Genomic DNA, 16,459 nt, shown 5'->3' with positions numbered 1-16,459 from the left:
AACAGGGTGCAATCACCTCTTTCCGTTGTGAAGCCATCACCTTAAATCCTTTATAAATCCAGCAGCACACAAGTGTCCACAGCTAATGCAGAAGAGCTGGGATGACATCGTTGCCCTCACTCAGTGCAGCCATGTTCCTACTTCAGTGCTTACCAATCCAAGTTCTGAAATTTCCCAGGGTGTCCCCAATGAGCTCAAATAATGTTGTAATATTATCTAATTTTTTCTTAAAACAAAAGTAATTTACTTCACTTAAAATTTTAAAATGAAAATTTGCTATAGAACAATTTGAAAAGAGAAGTTGTGAAATCAACAGCAAATATGCTTCCCTCTATGTGGTTGTAGAAATGCTGGCTGGGGTGAAATAATGTGAGTGTCAGCAGCCACCATCTCTGTCTTTACAGCCCTTCAGGCACTGTTCCAAAAGACCTAATCTCATAATTAAATCTTTACAACACCTTGTGGGCTAGATATTGTTATCCCTCCTTTAAATGGGATCTAGGGCACAGAGAGATGAAATAACTTGTCCAAGGTTACACAGAGCTGGGATCTGAACCCAGCCACATCTGACTCTAAAGTCCACGTTCTTAACCACTACTCTACACAGCCACAGCTCTCTCCTTCCTTGCGTTGAACTAGGTCCTTCACTCATTTCTAATCCTTCCCCTGCAACACTCACCTCTGGGAAACTGGTGATGATACACAAGCCTTAACGCCCTCTTCATACACAAGAGAATTTCACATAATAAATAAAAGACAAATGCGCCTCAATTTTCCCATTTGGAAAATAGAGAAAATAATAGTATTATTTCACAGGACTGTTGTGAAGGTTAAATGAATTTAAAATATGTCAATGCTTAAAAAAGTGCCTGGCACATGTGAGCACTCAATAAATGGTGGCTGTTCAGAGATAAACCCATGCACCTACGGTCACCTTATCTTTGATAAAGGAGGCAAGCATATACAATGGAGAAAAGACAGCCTCTTCAATAAGTGGTGCTGGGAAAACTGGACAGCTACATGTAAAAGAATGAAATTAGAACACTCCCTAACACCATACACAAAAATAAACTCAAAATGGGTTAAAGACCTAAATGTAAGGCCAGACACGATAAAACTCTTAGAGGAAAACATAGGAAGAACACTCTTTGACATAAATCACAGCAAGATCCTTTTTGACCCACCTCCTAGAGAAATGGAAATAAAAACAAAAATAAACAAATGGGGCCTAATGAAACTTAAAAGCTTTTGCAAGCAAAGGAAAACATAAACAAGACGAAAAGACAACCCTCAGAATGGGAGAAAATATTTGCAAATGAAGCAACTGACAAAGACTAATCTCCAAAATTTACAAGCAGCTCATGCAGCTCAATATCAAAAACAGAAACAACCCAATCCAAAAATGGGCAGAAGACCTAAATAGACATTTCTCCAAAGAAGATATAGAGATTGCCAACAAACACATGAAAGGATGCTCAACATCACTAATCATTAGAGAAATGCAAATCAAAACCACAATGAGGTATCACCTCACACCAGTCAGAATGGCCATCATCAAAAAATCTACAAACAATAAATGTTGGAGAGGGTGTGGAGAAAAGGGAACCCTCTTGCACTGTTGTGGGAATGTAAATTGATACAGCCACTATGGAGAACAGTATGGAGGTTCCTTAAAAAACTTAAAATAGAACTACCATATGACCCAGCAATCTCATTACTGGGCATACGCCCTGAGAAAACCATAATTCAAAAAAAGTCATGCACCACAATGTTCATTGCAGCTCTATTTACAATAGCCAGGACATGGAAGCAACCTAAGTGTCCATCGACAGATGAATGGATAAAGAAGATGCAGCACATATATACAATGGAATATTATTCAGCAGTAAAAATAAACGAAATTGAGTTATTTGTAATGAGGTGGATGGACCCAGAGTCTGTCATACAGAGTGAAGTAAGTCAGAAAGAGAAAAACGAATATCGTATGCTAACACATATATATGGAATCTAAAAAAAAAAAAAGGTTCTGAAGAACCTAGGGGCAGGACAGGAATAAAGACGCAGACTAGAGAATGGACTTGAGGACACGGGGAGAGGGAATGGTAAGCTGGCATGAAGTGAGAGAGTGACATGCACATATATACACTACCAAATGTAAAATAGATAGCTAGTGGGAAGCAGCCGCATAGCACAGGGAGATCAGCTCGGAGCTTTGTGACCACCTAGAGGGGTGGGATAGGGAGGGTGGGAGGGAGACGCAAGAGGGAGGTGATATGGGGATATATGTATATGTATAGCTGATTCACTTTGTTATAAAGCAGAAACTAACACACCATTGTAAAGCAATTATACTCCAATAAAGATGTTAAAAGAAACAAAAAAACAAATACTCTTAAAATAAACATATTTGTCTATAAAATAAAGAAGAAAGAAAGAAAGAAAGAAATGGTGGCTGTTTTTATTTGTGTGCGTTTTTGTAAGTTACGGAATCTGTCCTCTCTGGACACAGTCTGACTTTAAAATTATTTGGTAATATTACAATACCATGCCTTTTATGGCTCCACAGAATGCAGAATGAAAATATTTCTAAAGTTAATGAATACTCAGGAATTCTTAAAGCTGAAGTCTGAATTCCCGGAGGGGGAAGGCATGTGGTATCTGTTGCTGGGAGATTTTAACTCTACAAAAGGTGAGAGCCGTACCTCCAGGGCAGCAATGGGACAGCTGGATGCCAGGTACAGGTCCTGAGCCAGGTTGAAATCATTAGTAAACATGGCAAGATGTCCTGCCAAAAGATTGTAGTCCTCTATTCCCTACAAATAAAAGCAGTTTTAATGAGAAGAAATACAAGGGTTTTTTTTGTTTTGTTTTGGGTTTTTTTTTTTTGCGGTATGCGGGCCTCTCACTGCTGTGGCCTCTCCCCTTGCAGAGCACAGGCTCTGGACACGCAGGCTCAGCGGCCATGGCTCACAGGCCCAGCCGCTCCATGGCATATGGGATCTTCCCAGACCGGGGCACGAACCTGTGTCCCCTGCATCGGCAGGCGGACTCTCAACCACTGCGCCACCAGGGAAGCCCAATACAGGGGTTTTTTATTTAAGGACTGTACTTAGGAGGAAGTGGTAGTGGTCCATCAATTAATGTTTATGAGTTAGGTAAGATTAACTGCAGAAATTTTAAATGTTTGACTAAACACCATTTAAATGCTAATCTGATAATTCCCATAAGATGCTGTTTACCTTTATTTGTTCCAAGGACATCACCATGCCAACGTTTCCAATTGTTCGATAAACACGGATTGCAAACTCCACTTCCATGTGGTGTAGACAAGCTCTGGCCAACTCATTCCAGGCAGCATGATCATTCAGAATCTTGCACATTTCCCAAGCATCAGAAAACCTAGCAGTTGAGTACATAAGCTTAATCAGGGAGCTCTATTTGCCCCGTATTAGGCAATTTTCAGATAGTATATAATTTAATGTTATGCCCTAGATAAATTTTGCAGAAACATTTCTTAATCTTTAGTCATTTTCAAGTTATGAAAAGCTACATAAACTTTTCTTCCAGTTTTATGCAGATGTTTTTTCTTGAATTTCTTGAATTAATCTGAATCTATTCTGTATAACCACCTTCCCTCATCAACAACTAATTCTGTTTATTTATTTTTGGTTTACTTCACACACAGATGAAAATTATTTTTGTTCTCACATAATTCTAATAAAATTAGTACTCTATCCCTATAAACTGGGAACTTTAAAACAGAGGTCAGCAAACTATGGCCCACAGCTGCCTGTTTTGGAGAATAAAGTGTGAGTGGCACACAGACACTCACCTGCCCGCTCTTTACGGACTGTCTTGGCTGTGCTTGCACTGCAACAGCTGGCCTGAGTAGGTGTGACAGACCCTATGGCCCTTAACGCCTGAAATACTTACCATCTGGACCATAACAGAAAAAGCTTGCTGACCTCTGGTATAAAACTTAACCATAAATGCCAGTGAGACTTTTTGTGGAACCCCTACGTTGATGAATATGTTACGCCTCCCCCTCTATTCACTGATGCATTTTTCCATCCAACACACATTCACTGAGCACCATTATGTGCCAGGAACCAAGACGTAAGGCTCAAATGCAGATCACTGTCCTTTAGGCAGTCATACTTGGGGAAGGTGGAAGAGTCAGGTAAGAAAACAGATGACTATGACACAGTATGACAAAGGTACCAGAGTGCCTACAATATGTGAATCTTTGTGCTAAGTGCTTTGTGTAAATTCTCTCGCTGGATCACCCTAACGACCCTATCCACTATGTATTATTATTATTTCTCCTTTAGAGCTGAGGAAAGTGAGGCTTAGAGGCCTTAAAAATCCAGCCCAGGTCACACAGTGGTAAGAGATAACATGTGCTAAACCACTCTGCACACTGGATCCTGGCTCTGAGGCAACACATCGGAAAGGCCCTGACCTAGACTGTCAGTGGTCGGGGCTTCTGGGAAGGCTTCCTGGAGGAGGAGAGCGCTCCATTGTATGGTGAAGAATGAAGAGTTACTATCTACAGAGACAGGGAGGGGCAGCCCAGGATGAAAAAGCGGCTCGTGCCAAGGCAAGAAATCATGAAAAATACTGAATCCAAGCAGTCAGTGCACAGAGAGGAGTGGAGGAGTGGGGACAGATGAGGCTAGTATTAAATCATCATGAACCTAGCATGTCATGCTGAGGTCCCCGAGAAGCAGGGGTTTCTTCCTAAAGAAAACAGGAAGTCACTGGAAGATCTTTACCAGGGAAATGACAGGATCAGATTCACATCTTCCAAAGTGTGTAGAGAATAGATTAGATTGTAATGAGGCTACCATAAGAGAGAGCAGTCAGGAGTGGTTCCGCTATACACTACTCCACGTGAGGGCCTGAGTTAAGGTGGGGGAATAGCAGAGGACAAAAGGACCTGGTGTATGTGTGTGTGGGGTGTGTGTCTGTGTGTGTGTGTGAGGGTGTGTGTGTGTGTGAGGGTATGTGTGTGCGTGAGGGTGTGAGTGTGAACGTGTGTGTGAAGCTGTGTGTGTGTGAGGGTGTGTGAGGGTGTGCATGTGAGGGGGTATGTGAGGGGTGTGTGTGTGTGAGGGTGTGTGTGTGTGTGAGGGTGTGTGTGTGAGCATGTGAGGGTGTATGTGAGAGGGTGTGTGTGAGGGTGTGTGTGTGAGGGTGTGTGTGTGAAGGTGTGTGTGAGGGTGTGTGTGTGTGAGGGGTGTGTGTGTGAGCATGTGTGTGTGAAGGTGTGTGTGTGAGGGTGTGTGTGGGTGTGGGTGTGGGTGGGTGGTAGGGCATGTGTACAATGTGATTAGGGCAGCGGGGGAGGCTGGGGAAGATGATGAGGCAACTTGAGGAACTCATGGACTCCCAACTACCTATGACTGGGAGGCAGTGGTAAACAGAGTTTTAAGTCAAGGATGCACATTTTGGAGTCAGCCTCGTATAGATGGTACTGAAACCATCTTTGAGGAGATTCACTTTGGAAGAATAATTAGAGTGAGAAGAGAAGAAAGGAGCTCAAGGGACCCTGAGGAAGAGCAACATTTAAGAGATAGTGAGAAGAATCAGAACCACAAAGAAATTCACAGTGGCCCTAAGAGGTGAGAGGAAAAAGCAGGAAAAGGAAATCTTAAGTAAGGTAAAATCAAACTTTGTTATGATGAAATTAAGAGTGTTGAAATAATTACGTTTATTAGAATTTCACAATAACTGTGCTATTTGGGTGATGGGAAACCTTTTTGTTCTGAAGGGCTTTTCTTGGAATAAAGCACTGATAGTGTTGTACAAAAGTACTTCCCTTAGAATTTATATACATTCTCATATCCATCATCTTATCTGAGCCTCACAATAATCCTGTGAAGTAAATGAGGTAAATACTATTACCTCTAACTATTTTAATAGAAGTTGACCTTTAAAATCACAAAAGCAAATGAGAGGCCCCACGAGAAGTATTTAAAACCATACCTCTTTAGCATTAAAGTCTGCGTCAGCATCTGCCTCAGATCATTAAGCTCCACATCTTTTAAACTGTGGAGCAAGCTGTGGGTGCTAAGGTAGATGTTGTTTATTTTTCCACTCTGTGTCTGGCAGGTCAACTCTCCGTTATATAACAGCAAAGGTTTATGACAGAAGGGAACTTTGGTGCCACCAGCCAAAACGACCTTGGATCCTATATTATAAAACAGACATCTTAATGCTGAAAGCTAATACTCAGCACACACATCAGAAAGGCATGTTTTAATTTCACTGCAATGGAAATGTATTTCTCAGTAAATGTACAAAAAAAGTGATTAAGTACCTTGTATAGTGTCCTTGTGAAAGACATAAGTGTACACCTTATCATCATCGTAGGCAATAAACACACCTTTATCCATTGGCCAGTTTTCCCAAAGAACACCTTTAATGGTTGGTGAAAAATCTGGAATCTCATAGGTAGCATCATTAACCTACAAAATAAGGATTTACAGATTTGCCCCAGGTCTGCACTTAAACCACTATCATTTGCCTTGGTAGGAAGGAGCCTGTCTACAGCCTTAGCTGGCAAAGCTTACCAACCCACATGCAACTCAGCAACATCCCAAGATAAAGGAAGAAAAGTTTCTTTTCCCGTTCCTAGAGGTCTGGCTTGAAAAAAACCTGTAGTTATATGGAAAATCAAGGATTTTATCTAAAATTTGGTGAATTTGCAGGAAAAACTACAAGTCTGGACACAAAACTTCAGGTTAAGAAAAAAAGTTGAAGTTGTTCAAGATGATGGAAATTTAAACTATGAACACATTTGTGCTTAGAAAATTTTCAATAGTACTGGGTACAGAAATGCTCCAACTAGAGAAGAAACATTAATTTGTATATGATTTGAGATTTAAATAAATTACACTCGGTATGTTTTATTTCAAAAACTTCTCTACAGCGCAATTCCAACAAACATAAACTATAGTTACAGTAATATAAGCTATTAAAAAAAAAATCAGTCCACATATTCCGATTCCACATATTCCTCAGGCAGATAGGCTTACATATATCCTCAATGTGAAGCTAAGAAACACCTGCCTCCTCTCTAATCTATCTTCCTCTCAAAATAAGAATGAAATATAAAATTCCTATAGATAATAATAACTAATATTATACAGCCATACAATACAGTACGGCCACTATTTAATATCCACATGTGGCTCTTAAGCACTGAAATGTGTCTAGTCCAAATTGGGATGTGGGTAAGTGTAAACTACCCACCAGATCTAAAGGAGTTAGTATGAAAAAAAGAGTGTAAACATCTCATTAATAATTTTTATGTTGATTACATACTGAAATGATAATATTGGGTTAAATTAAAAATCTTATTAAAATTAATTTCACCTGTTTTAAAAAATGTGACTAGTAGAAAATTTAAAATTATGTATGTAGTTCAAATTACATTTCTATTGGATAGTGTTGCTTACCAAGAAGTGTACTTATATTTAATTATACTTATTGTACTTATATTTACTTAATTTACCTTATAAATTACTTTTTGTAAATTATACTTACTGAATTTAATATATAGAATTACTTTAAGATATGTAAGTATATATATAATTTAATAGTTTATAATTTAATATATTGAATTCTAATCTCTTACTCTATAAGACAGATTCTATTATGCCCATTTTGCAGATGAAGAAACAGGCACACAGAAATCTGCCCAAAGTCACACAGCTAATATGCTGAAGGGTCAGGATTTGAACCAGGCAGTCTGGCTCCACAGTCTATGCTTCTAGCCACTATGTCATACTGACTCTCAGTTTGTAAGGATGAGCACACCAGTGCTAGATGGTAGAAATGTTTTAAAGGGGGTAACCATTTGTTAAATGCTTACTATGTGGCAGATGCTGTACTGAAAGCTTTATGTGCATTATCCCATTTAATTTTTATACAATCTACAAAGTAGGTACTGGAACCATTTTCATTTTATAGATGCGGAAACTGGGAATCCAATCAAAGTGAGAGCCCTGGAGGAAGCTGGCCTAGTCTCACACCACTGATACCATGTGCTGACTGTGTGACCTTGGACAAGTGACTTACCTTTTCTATGCCTTAATTTCTCCACCTGTAAAATGGTAAGATAGGAGTATTGATCTCTGGGGCTGCTTTAAGGATTACAAGAAATCCCTGATATATGTACAGCATACTCAGCATGGAAATATTAGTTGTCATTATTACTAATCTCAAATCCAGGTTTGTCTGTCTGCCCATGCACTAAACTACTATACTCTACTGCCTCTGTTTATGAACTTCCTACAGTATATCACAAGTCAGCCTTTATGGGTATATAGGGAGTGATGGGGCGCAAGGTTTTCATTAGGGCACATGTAAGAAAAAAGCCATCTCTCCCAACTCTAATGTATGACAGGAGTCACTTCCTTGCCATCCACACAGTGAGGGAAAAGAGGTTGAATAAATGTACACATGAAGAGAAATTGCGAGTATATATGGGAATTTTAAAGAGGAATAGTTGTGGTTTGAATTATTATATACTTTCATATATGTACATCACAGAAGCAATGTTTTTCTCACTTTGAAGTTGGATGAAAAAGTAAGCTGCAATAGTAGCACACTATGACAGGGTGAGTGTTAAAAAAAAAACAAACAAAAACAGCACAGCACTCTGGTCAAGAGTCCAAGGGCCTTAGCATAGCTTCCTCTTGTGTCTGAGGTGTGGGGAGGCTCTGCACCACAAGCTCTCCTTTCCCTTCCCTGCCAGGCTGGCCTTACTCCTAGGCAAGACTGGGTATTATTTAAAAGAGGGACTGCTCCTGTGGGTACCACACGCCCCTCAGATATCTTATCCAACAACCTAAAACTCTAACCTACCAGTGAGACCCTAACTTGGAAAGAAGTTCACACCCAACCCCATGTTGGGTTAGGGAGGGGCTATGCCCTCGTGGAGTCATTCTTTTGTGCGGATTTGTTTCACCAGGGTTTTTGTTTTTAACTTAGCTGAGTTTCAGGTTAGACTTGGAAAAGGGATTGGGGATGAGCAGCAACAGGTGACAAAATTCTGGAATGTGAGGATTTTAAGTTGTGGTAAAGAGGGCAGAGCTTTAACTAACCCCTGCTAAATAGCTACCCTATGCCTGATAATATGTTTGGAAAAATCAGCTCATTGAAACCTCATCCCAACCCCAGGAAGGAGGTCACATTAGCCTCTTTGACAGAAATTATCAAGGAAAGGAGAACTGTAAAAGGAGAAAGAAAAAAGCATCAACTTGTTCGGGACAGGTCTTACCCCTGGCCCTTCTCCGAGCCGTCAGACCCCACTTCTCACTCTCAGTCCTGTCAGATGCCCCGCTGCACCCTGCTACCCTCTTGTGCACCCTGTCTAAACAGCAGACTCCACCTGGGGTGAACCCACATAGGAAGCAAGGCAGCTTAACTCCGTATACCCTGTTCCAGAAAGGAAATCTCTACAGATTGAATTTCCTTATTAAGTAGAGGGAACGCAAGGTCATCTTTTTATTTAGGTCATTTTTCCTCATTTGTTTTGTGATCGAGAAATGGGTTGAATAAGAACTAGAATATTAGGAATTTGGCATAAATAATTCAGACACCCATGGAAACCTGTTACATTTGTCAAAGAAAGAAAAGAGAAAGAAAAAAAATGAAGGGAAGATAAAGAAAGGAAGGGAGGAGAGGAAGAGAGAGACAGAAATGGAAGGAAGAAAGTCTTTATATCTAGGAGAGTGTATTGTGAGGGGAGAGCTGTCTTCATTGAATCATGTCTTCGCTGTGGTGAAGCACAGATGCCTAGGGAACAGTTATTAAGGGTGGGTCCAAGAGCAGCTGTAGGCTGTGTGAACTGTGACCAGCAACATACAAATCATTAACTGGATATCAAAAATAAATGAAAAATTCAAGTATAGTAGATAATGTAAAAACACAACATCTCCTTTATCTAAATCTATTCTCAAAAAAGTTAAGGATGTTTAAAAGTAAGAGTAACTAAGTCTAAAAATGGGTTCATCTGTTTTCAATCACCTAATACAAAAATACCTTTCCTTTATGTCAGGATCTTTAAGGGAAGAGGGAAATCAACTGAGGTGGACAAAAAGGACAGAGAACAGTCCCTGCCCTCTGAAGCTACTGCATTTCTAGAGAGAAAACTCATGTACCTGAAGATACACTGTAATACTGTGCAGTAAATAAGGTTAAAAATGGTGCAGAATATAACAACTATTCTTTCCACTAAAAAGTCTCTCTGAAGATTTTTAACACTGAAAAATGGCAAAATAATGGAAAAACTTTTCTTGATGTAAATAGTCATGAAAACGGATCACAAACATGATATCACAAACATGATAACAAAGTACTACAATCCATGGCAAGGTTTAAGAGAAAATGATCTTATATATGGAATATATTTTAAAAACACTTTTTTCTTCATATGTTGCATTTTTTAAAGACAAGCATTTGAAAACTTTTCTTGACTTACTGGACAGTAGACATATCCATCACTTTTTTCATCAATGAAAACTAATCTGGTCCCATTTGGGTCAGGAAAAATCTTTTTCACACTGACAGGATGTCGATAATCATTAACAAATTGCCAATCTTCAATGTAGAAATACTGAATGACACCAGTCTAAAAAAATACAGTCATAGAAATAAAAGGTTGTCAAGAAGATACAGACTTTCAGCATTTATGTTAAACATATTTCCTAACTTAAAGAAAAAAAATGTCGTATTTTTGATCAAGGAAGAATTTAAGAATAATATTTACTATATGAGTCAAGTACAGACCCAAGAAAATAAGTAAAATGAAAATGCACATGTGATTAAACAGTCTATTAATTCTAACATTCTTAGTGATATTAAAGCTTAATTGATTTTTCAGATTTTCCACTTGCAAGAAATACCCTTATTGTTTAAGAGTGACTTTCAAGTCATGTTACTTTAAATATTTTTGCTGTTAATTAATAGATAAATTAGAAAATTAAGTTTAAAATAAAAAATAAACCAAAACCCACCAGATACAATCAATTGTAGTTCTATATGTTAGCAAAGAACATGTAGACATCAAAATCTAAAAATATATCATTTACAATCACTCAAAAAAATTAAATACTTAGGTGTAAATTCAACAAAGCATGCATAGGATTTGTGCGCTGAAAACTAAAAAACACTAATGAAAGAATTAAAGAACATTTGAATAAATGGAGAGGTGTACTGTATTCATGGATTGGTGCCATAGTAAACATGTTACTTCTCCTGAACTTATATATAAGTTTAATATAATTCCAACAAAAATCTCAACAAGATTTTTTTGTAGACGCAGACAAGATTATTCTAAAATTTATATGGACCGGCAAAGGAACTACAATAGCTAAAACAGTTTTGAAAAAATATAGTGGGAAAATTAGTATATTAAATTTCAAGACTTTTTTTTATAGCTACAGCCATCAAGATTCTGTAGTATTGGTGGAGGGATAGACACATAGATCATTGGAATACACCAGAAAAGCCATATTATTTGTTACCAGGGATTAAGGATGAGGTGGGGGCAGGAGGAAAGTGGATGTGGAGATAAAACAGCAACATGAAGGATCCTTGTAGTGACAGAATTGTTCTGTATCTTGACTATTAATGTCAATACCCTGGTTGTGATATGCAATGTAATATTACCATTGGGGGAAACTAGGAAAAGGGTTTATTAAGATCTCTCTGTATTGTTTCTTACAACTTCATGTGAATCTATGATGATCTCAAAATAAAAATTTTAATTGAAATAAAAACACATAATAATATCTTAGATTTCTATTCAGGCCAAGATGGAATAACAGACGTGATTTAACTTTCCCACCCAAAATGACCAAAAATAACAGACAAAATACATGAAAATACAGTTTTTAAGATATTGGAATAAGGCAACAAAGGACAGTGATCTCTGAGTGATGGGAAATAAACAAGGTAAGTCCTGTGAATGCTCCAGCTTTCGCCTTGAGAGAGTTTTCAAGCCATGGCAAAGGGAGGGAAAATGCAGGTGGAGCGTGATTCCCTGAGGTGAGGAGATAGAGCTGAGAATCCAGTGGGGGCAGGGAAGGAGGCGGCTAGACTTTGTAGGGTATAGTACCAGAGAGGAGAAAGCTGCACTGAGAGAGAACCTTGGAGATCTTCAGAGGGTCTACCTTGAGTCTTCAGCAGAGAACTAATCACTGCATAAATATGAGAAAACTGCTGAAGCCAGGAAAAAGAACCATCCAAAAGGATGAGCGTGAACAGTGACTGGCACTCACACAGGACTGGGAAGAGTGACTGCTCCCAATAGCCAGACTGGAAAACATAATTCATGGGATATTGGGTAGAGTATTCAGGAAGATCTCGCCTCAAAAGTGGGAAGTAATCAGCTGTAGACTAAGCAGTGTTTCACATCTACCTAACAAATCACAAAATCAGACTCAAAAGGGTCAAACTGTTTCCAAGCAAATTAACTGCATCCCAGAACAGAGCTGAAGAGTATTTTTAGGAATACAAAAACATCCAGTACCTCAAAAGGTAAAAGTACCATGAGTGCAAAGAAGTAGGAAAACATAACCCATATTAAGGAGAATAACTGATCAATCAAAACTGACCCAGATACTAGAATTAGCAGACAATGTAACTACAACAGTTAATATCACTGCATGGCATATGTTTAAAAAGGTAACCGGAGACATGGAAGATACAAAAACAGACTCTAATGTATCTTCTGCAGGTGAGCTACCATGTCTGAAATGAAAAATACGATGGATGAAACTACTGGCAGATTAAACATGACAGAAAAAAAGGCTAGTGACCTTGAAATACAGCAGTAGAAATTATCCAAAATGAAACTGAGAAAAAAAGAATAAAAAAATTTAAAGAGCATCAACTGCGGGATAATTTAAAGTGGTTTAATATATGTATAATTGGAGTTTCTGAAATTGGAATGCAAACAGAGGGAGAAAAAAATATTTGAAGAAATAATGGTTGAAAATATTCCAAATTTTATTAAAACTATAAACCCTTGGATTCAACAACCTCAAGCACAAGAAATATGAAGAAACTTACATCAAGACAGATCACAATCAACTTGCTCAAAACCAGTGATAAAGTATTAAAAGAAGCCAGAGGAAAAAGACAGCTTACACACAGAGGAACAAAGATAAAGATGACCGATTTCTCATTAGAAATAATGCAGGCCAGAAGACAGAGGAGCAACATCTTTAAAGTACTGAAAGAAAAAACTGTCAACCTACAATTCTATATCTAGCAAAAATAGTTTTCAAAAATGCAGGTGAAATAAAGATGTTTTCAGACACGAAAGCAAAAGAATTCATCACCAGCAGACCAGCACTACAAACAGTGATAAAGGAAGTCCTTTAGTGGAAGGAAAATGATACCAGCTGGAACTATGGATCCACATAATAGAATGAAGGGCACCAAAAATGGTAACTATATGGAGAAATATATAAGATATTTTTAATTATGTAAATCTCTTAATTGATTGTTTAAACAAAACTAATATCAGTGTATTATGGGGTTTATGACACCTGCAAAAGTAAAATGTATGACAGCAACAGCAGAGGTAGGAGGGGACACATACTATTCTAATAAATGAACTTATACTATTCTCTATACCTTACAAGGTATAATGTCACTTGAAGGTAGCCTGTGATAAATTAAGGATGTATACTACAAAACCTAAAACAACCACTGAAATAAGAGTTGTAGCTAATAAGGTCAATGAATGAGATAAAATTGAATAGTAAAAAATACACAATCCAAAAGAAGGCAAAAGAAGAGGAAAAAGGCAACAAAGAAGAGATGGGACAAATAGAAAACAAATAGTGAGATGGTAGATCGAACCTAAACACAGAGATAATCTCATTAAATTCAAAAGTCTAAACAACATAATTGGACTTCCCTGGTGGCGCAGTGGTTAAGGATCCACCTGCAAATGCAGGGGACATGGGTTCAAGCCCTGGTCCAGGAAGATCCCACATGCCGTGGTGCAACTAAGCCCATGTGCCACAACTACTGAGCCTGAGTTCTAGGGCCCGTGAGCCACAACTACTGAGCCCATGTGCAACAAATACTGAAGCCCGCACGCCTAGAGCCCATGCTCTGCAACAAGAGAAGCCACCGCAATGAGGAGCCCGCGCACTGCAACGAAGAATAGCCCCCACTCGCTGCAGCTAGAGAAAGCCCACGTGCAGCAACAAAGACCCAACACAGCCAAAAATAAATAAATAAATAAATTTATAAAAAAATAAACACTGTAATTAAAAGGCAGAGTTTGTCAAATTGTGAGAATTAATATGGTGCCTACAAGAAAAATATTTTACATATAAAGACACAAATGGTTAAAAATAAAAGAATGGAAAAATATATACCAGGGTAACATTCTAAAAAACTAGAATGGCTATATTAATATCAAGCAAAATCAATTCCAGAGCAAAGACTATTGCCAGGGATAAAAAGGGTCATTTCAAAATGATAAAGGGGCTAATTTATGAAGAGAACATAACCATCCTAAATGGTTATGTACCTAATAACAGAGCTTCAATACACATAAAAAAAAAATTGACAGAACTGCAAAGAGAAATAGACAAATCCACAATTGTAATCTGAGTTTTCAATACCATTTTCTCAATAATTGACAGAACAAGTATATATAAAGTTGCAGAAGTCTTGAACATCATCAACCACCTTGATCTGACATTCTAGAACAGCATATCCTTTCCAAATACACAAGAACATTTACCAAGATAGATCACACTCTGTACCATAAATTAAGTCCCACAAATTTAAAAGGATTCAAGTCATACAAAGTATGTTCACTGACCATAACAGAACTAAATCAGAAACCAATAACAGAAAGATCTCTGTAGAATTTCGATTGTTAGAAAACTAAACACTGGACTTCTAAATAACCCATGAATCAGAGAAGAAATTAAAAGAGAAATTGTAAAACATTTTGAACTGAATAAAAATAAAACACAACATATCAGAATTTGCGGGATGTTGCTAAGATAGTACTTAGGGGAAAATGTCTAGCACTAAGGGAGTATATTAGAAAAGAATTGTCTCAACTCAATGAACTCAGCTTCCATCTTAAGAAACTAGAAAAAGAACAAATTAAAGCCAAAATAAGCAGGAGAAAAGAAATAAAGATCAGAGCAGAAATCAATGAAACAGAAAACAGAAAACAACAGAGAAAAATCAATGAAACAAAAAAGTTGTATTCTCCTAAAAGATTGATAAAACAAAACTGATAAACCTCCAGGCACACCAATCAGGAAAAATGACACAAATTACCCAAATCAGGAAAGAAACAGGTGATATTACTACAGATTCTACAAATATTTAAAAGGATAATAGGGAATATTATGAATAATTTTATGCCTATACATTTGATAATTTAGATAAATGGACAAATTCCTTGAAAAACACAAACTACCAAAGCTCACTCATGGAAAAAACAGATAACCCAAATATTTTGATATTGATTATAGGAATTAAATTTATAGTTTAAAACCTTCCCATAAAAAAACTCCAGGCCTAGAAGGCTTCGTAGGAAAACAGCTCCACCATGGCACCTGGCTACTTTGCAATGCCACAGAGTCAAGGCTCAACTGTAGTCTGACCCATGTCTTGGCAGAATCCTCTGTTATCTTACAAGGAACATGGTGAGATGGGCACTCTTGTGAAAATCTGTCACTGAATCATTTCTCATCCACCTCTCTGTCTTGTGGGAGACTTCCATGAGGAATTTCTCAGCTGCTTCCCTGGTTCCAATGATGTCCAATTCATCTTGGATTGTCCAATGCATCTTCCTTAGTGTATAGCTGTAGAGTATAAACTGCTTAGTTGTAGCAGAGTTGAGTCCTCCACCACAGAGGACATAGAAGAGCATCTGACCCCTTCGGTTTGGTATTATACTGTGGCACTAAGGATGTGGGGAGCTCTAATAACATGATCTTGCCTTTGCTGTATACATCTATTTGGGACTGCTTCCTCCTTACCAGCTGAATCTATGGAAGTGCAGCAGGCAAACCTAGCAGGTACTACTCAACTGCTGCTAGGAATTGCTTGATCACCCAGTAGGCTTCACTGGCACATTCTTTCAAACATTTAAGCAAAAAACAAACAAAAAACAAAACAAAACACTAATTCTAATCAACCCTTCCAGAAAATTGAAGATGACTAACTCATTCTATGATCATTACCCTGAAACTAAAATCAGACAAAGGCATCATAGGAAAAGAAAACAGCAGACCAATGTACCTCATGTACGTAGATATAAAGATTTGAAATAAAACTTTAGTAAATGAATTCAACAATGTATAAAAAGAAGAATACATCATGATCAAGCGGGGGTTATCCCAGGAATGCTGGGTTGGCTTAACACTAGAAAATTAATTAATATAATCCACAAATT

General features: G+C 37.9%; 1 protein-coding gene across 9 annotated transcripts in view; it reads right to left on the bottom strand.

Annotated features, from left to right (window-relative positions):
- WDR19 (WD repeat domain 19) overlaps positions 1-16,459 on the bottom strand; it is an 84,029-nt gene that overhangs the window by 35,956 nt on the left and 31,614 nt on the right. For all 9 annotated transcript variants that reach the window (XR_012331965.1, XR_012331964.1, XM_073805165.1 and 6 more), the window contains 5 exons: positions 10,493-10,642; positions 6,323-6,470; positions 5,989-6,193; positions 3,240-3,399; positions 2,703-2,813 (listed from right to left, as the gene is read on the bottom strand). Coding sequence is in view for 7 of the 9 variants with exons in the window: in XM_073805165.1 (XP_073661266.1) it covers positions 2,703-2,813; positions 3,240-3,399; positions 5,989-6,193; positions 6,323-6,470; positions 10,493-10,642 (774 nt within the window). In the remaining 2 variants the exon portion in view is untranslated. The remainder of the gene's footprint in view (positions 1-2,702; positions 2,814-3,239; positions 3,400-5,988; positions 6,194-6,322; positions 6,471-10,492; positions 10,643-16,459) is intronic.

This window comes from Tursiops truncatus, chromosome 5 (genome assembly GCF_011762595.2).
Source record: "Tursiops truncatus isolate mTurTru1 chromosome 5, mTurTru1.mat.Y, whole genome shotgun sequence".
NCBI lineage: Eukaryota > Metazoa > Chordata > Mammalia > Artiodactyla > Delphinidae > Tursiops > Tursiops truncatus.
Note: the sequence above shows the minus strand (reverse complement) of the source record. Positions and strands in the feature narration are given on the sequence as shown.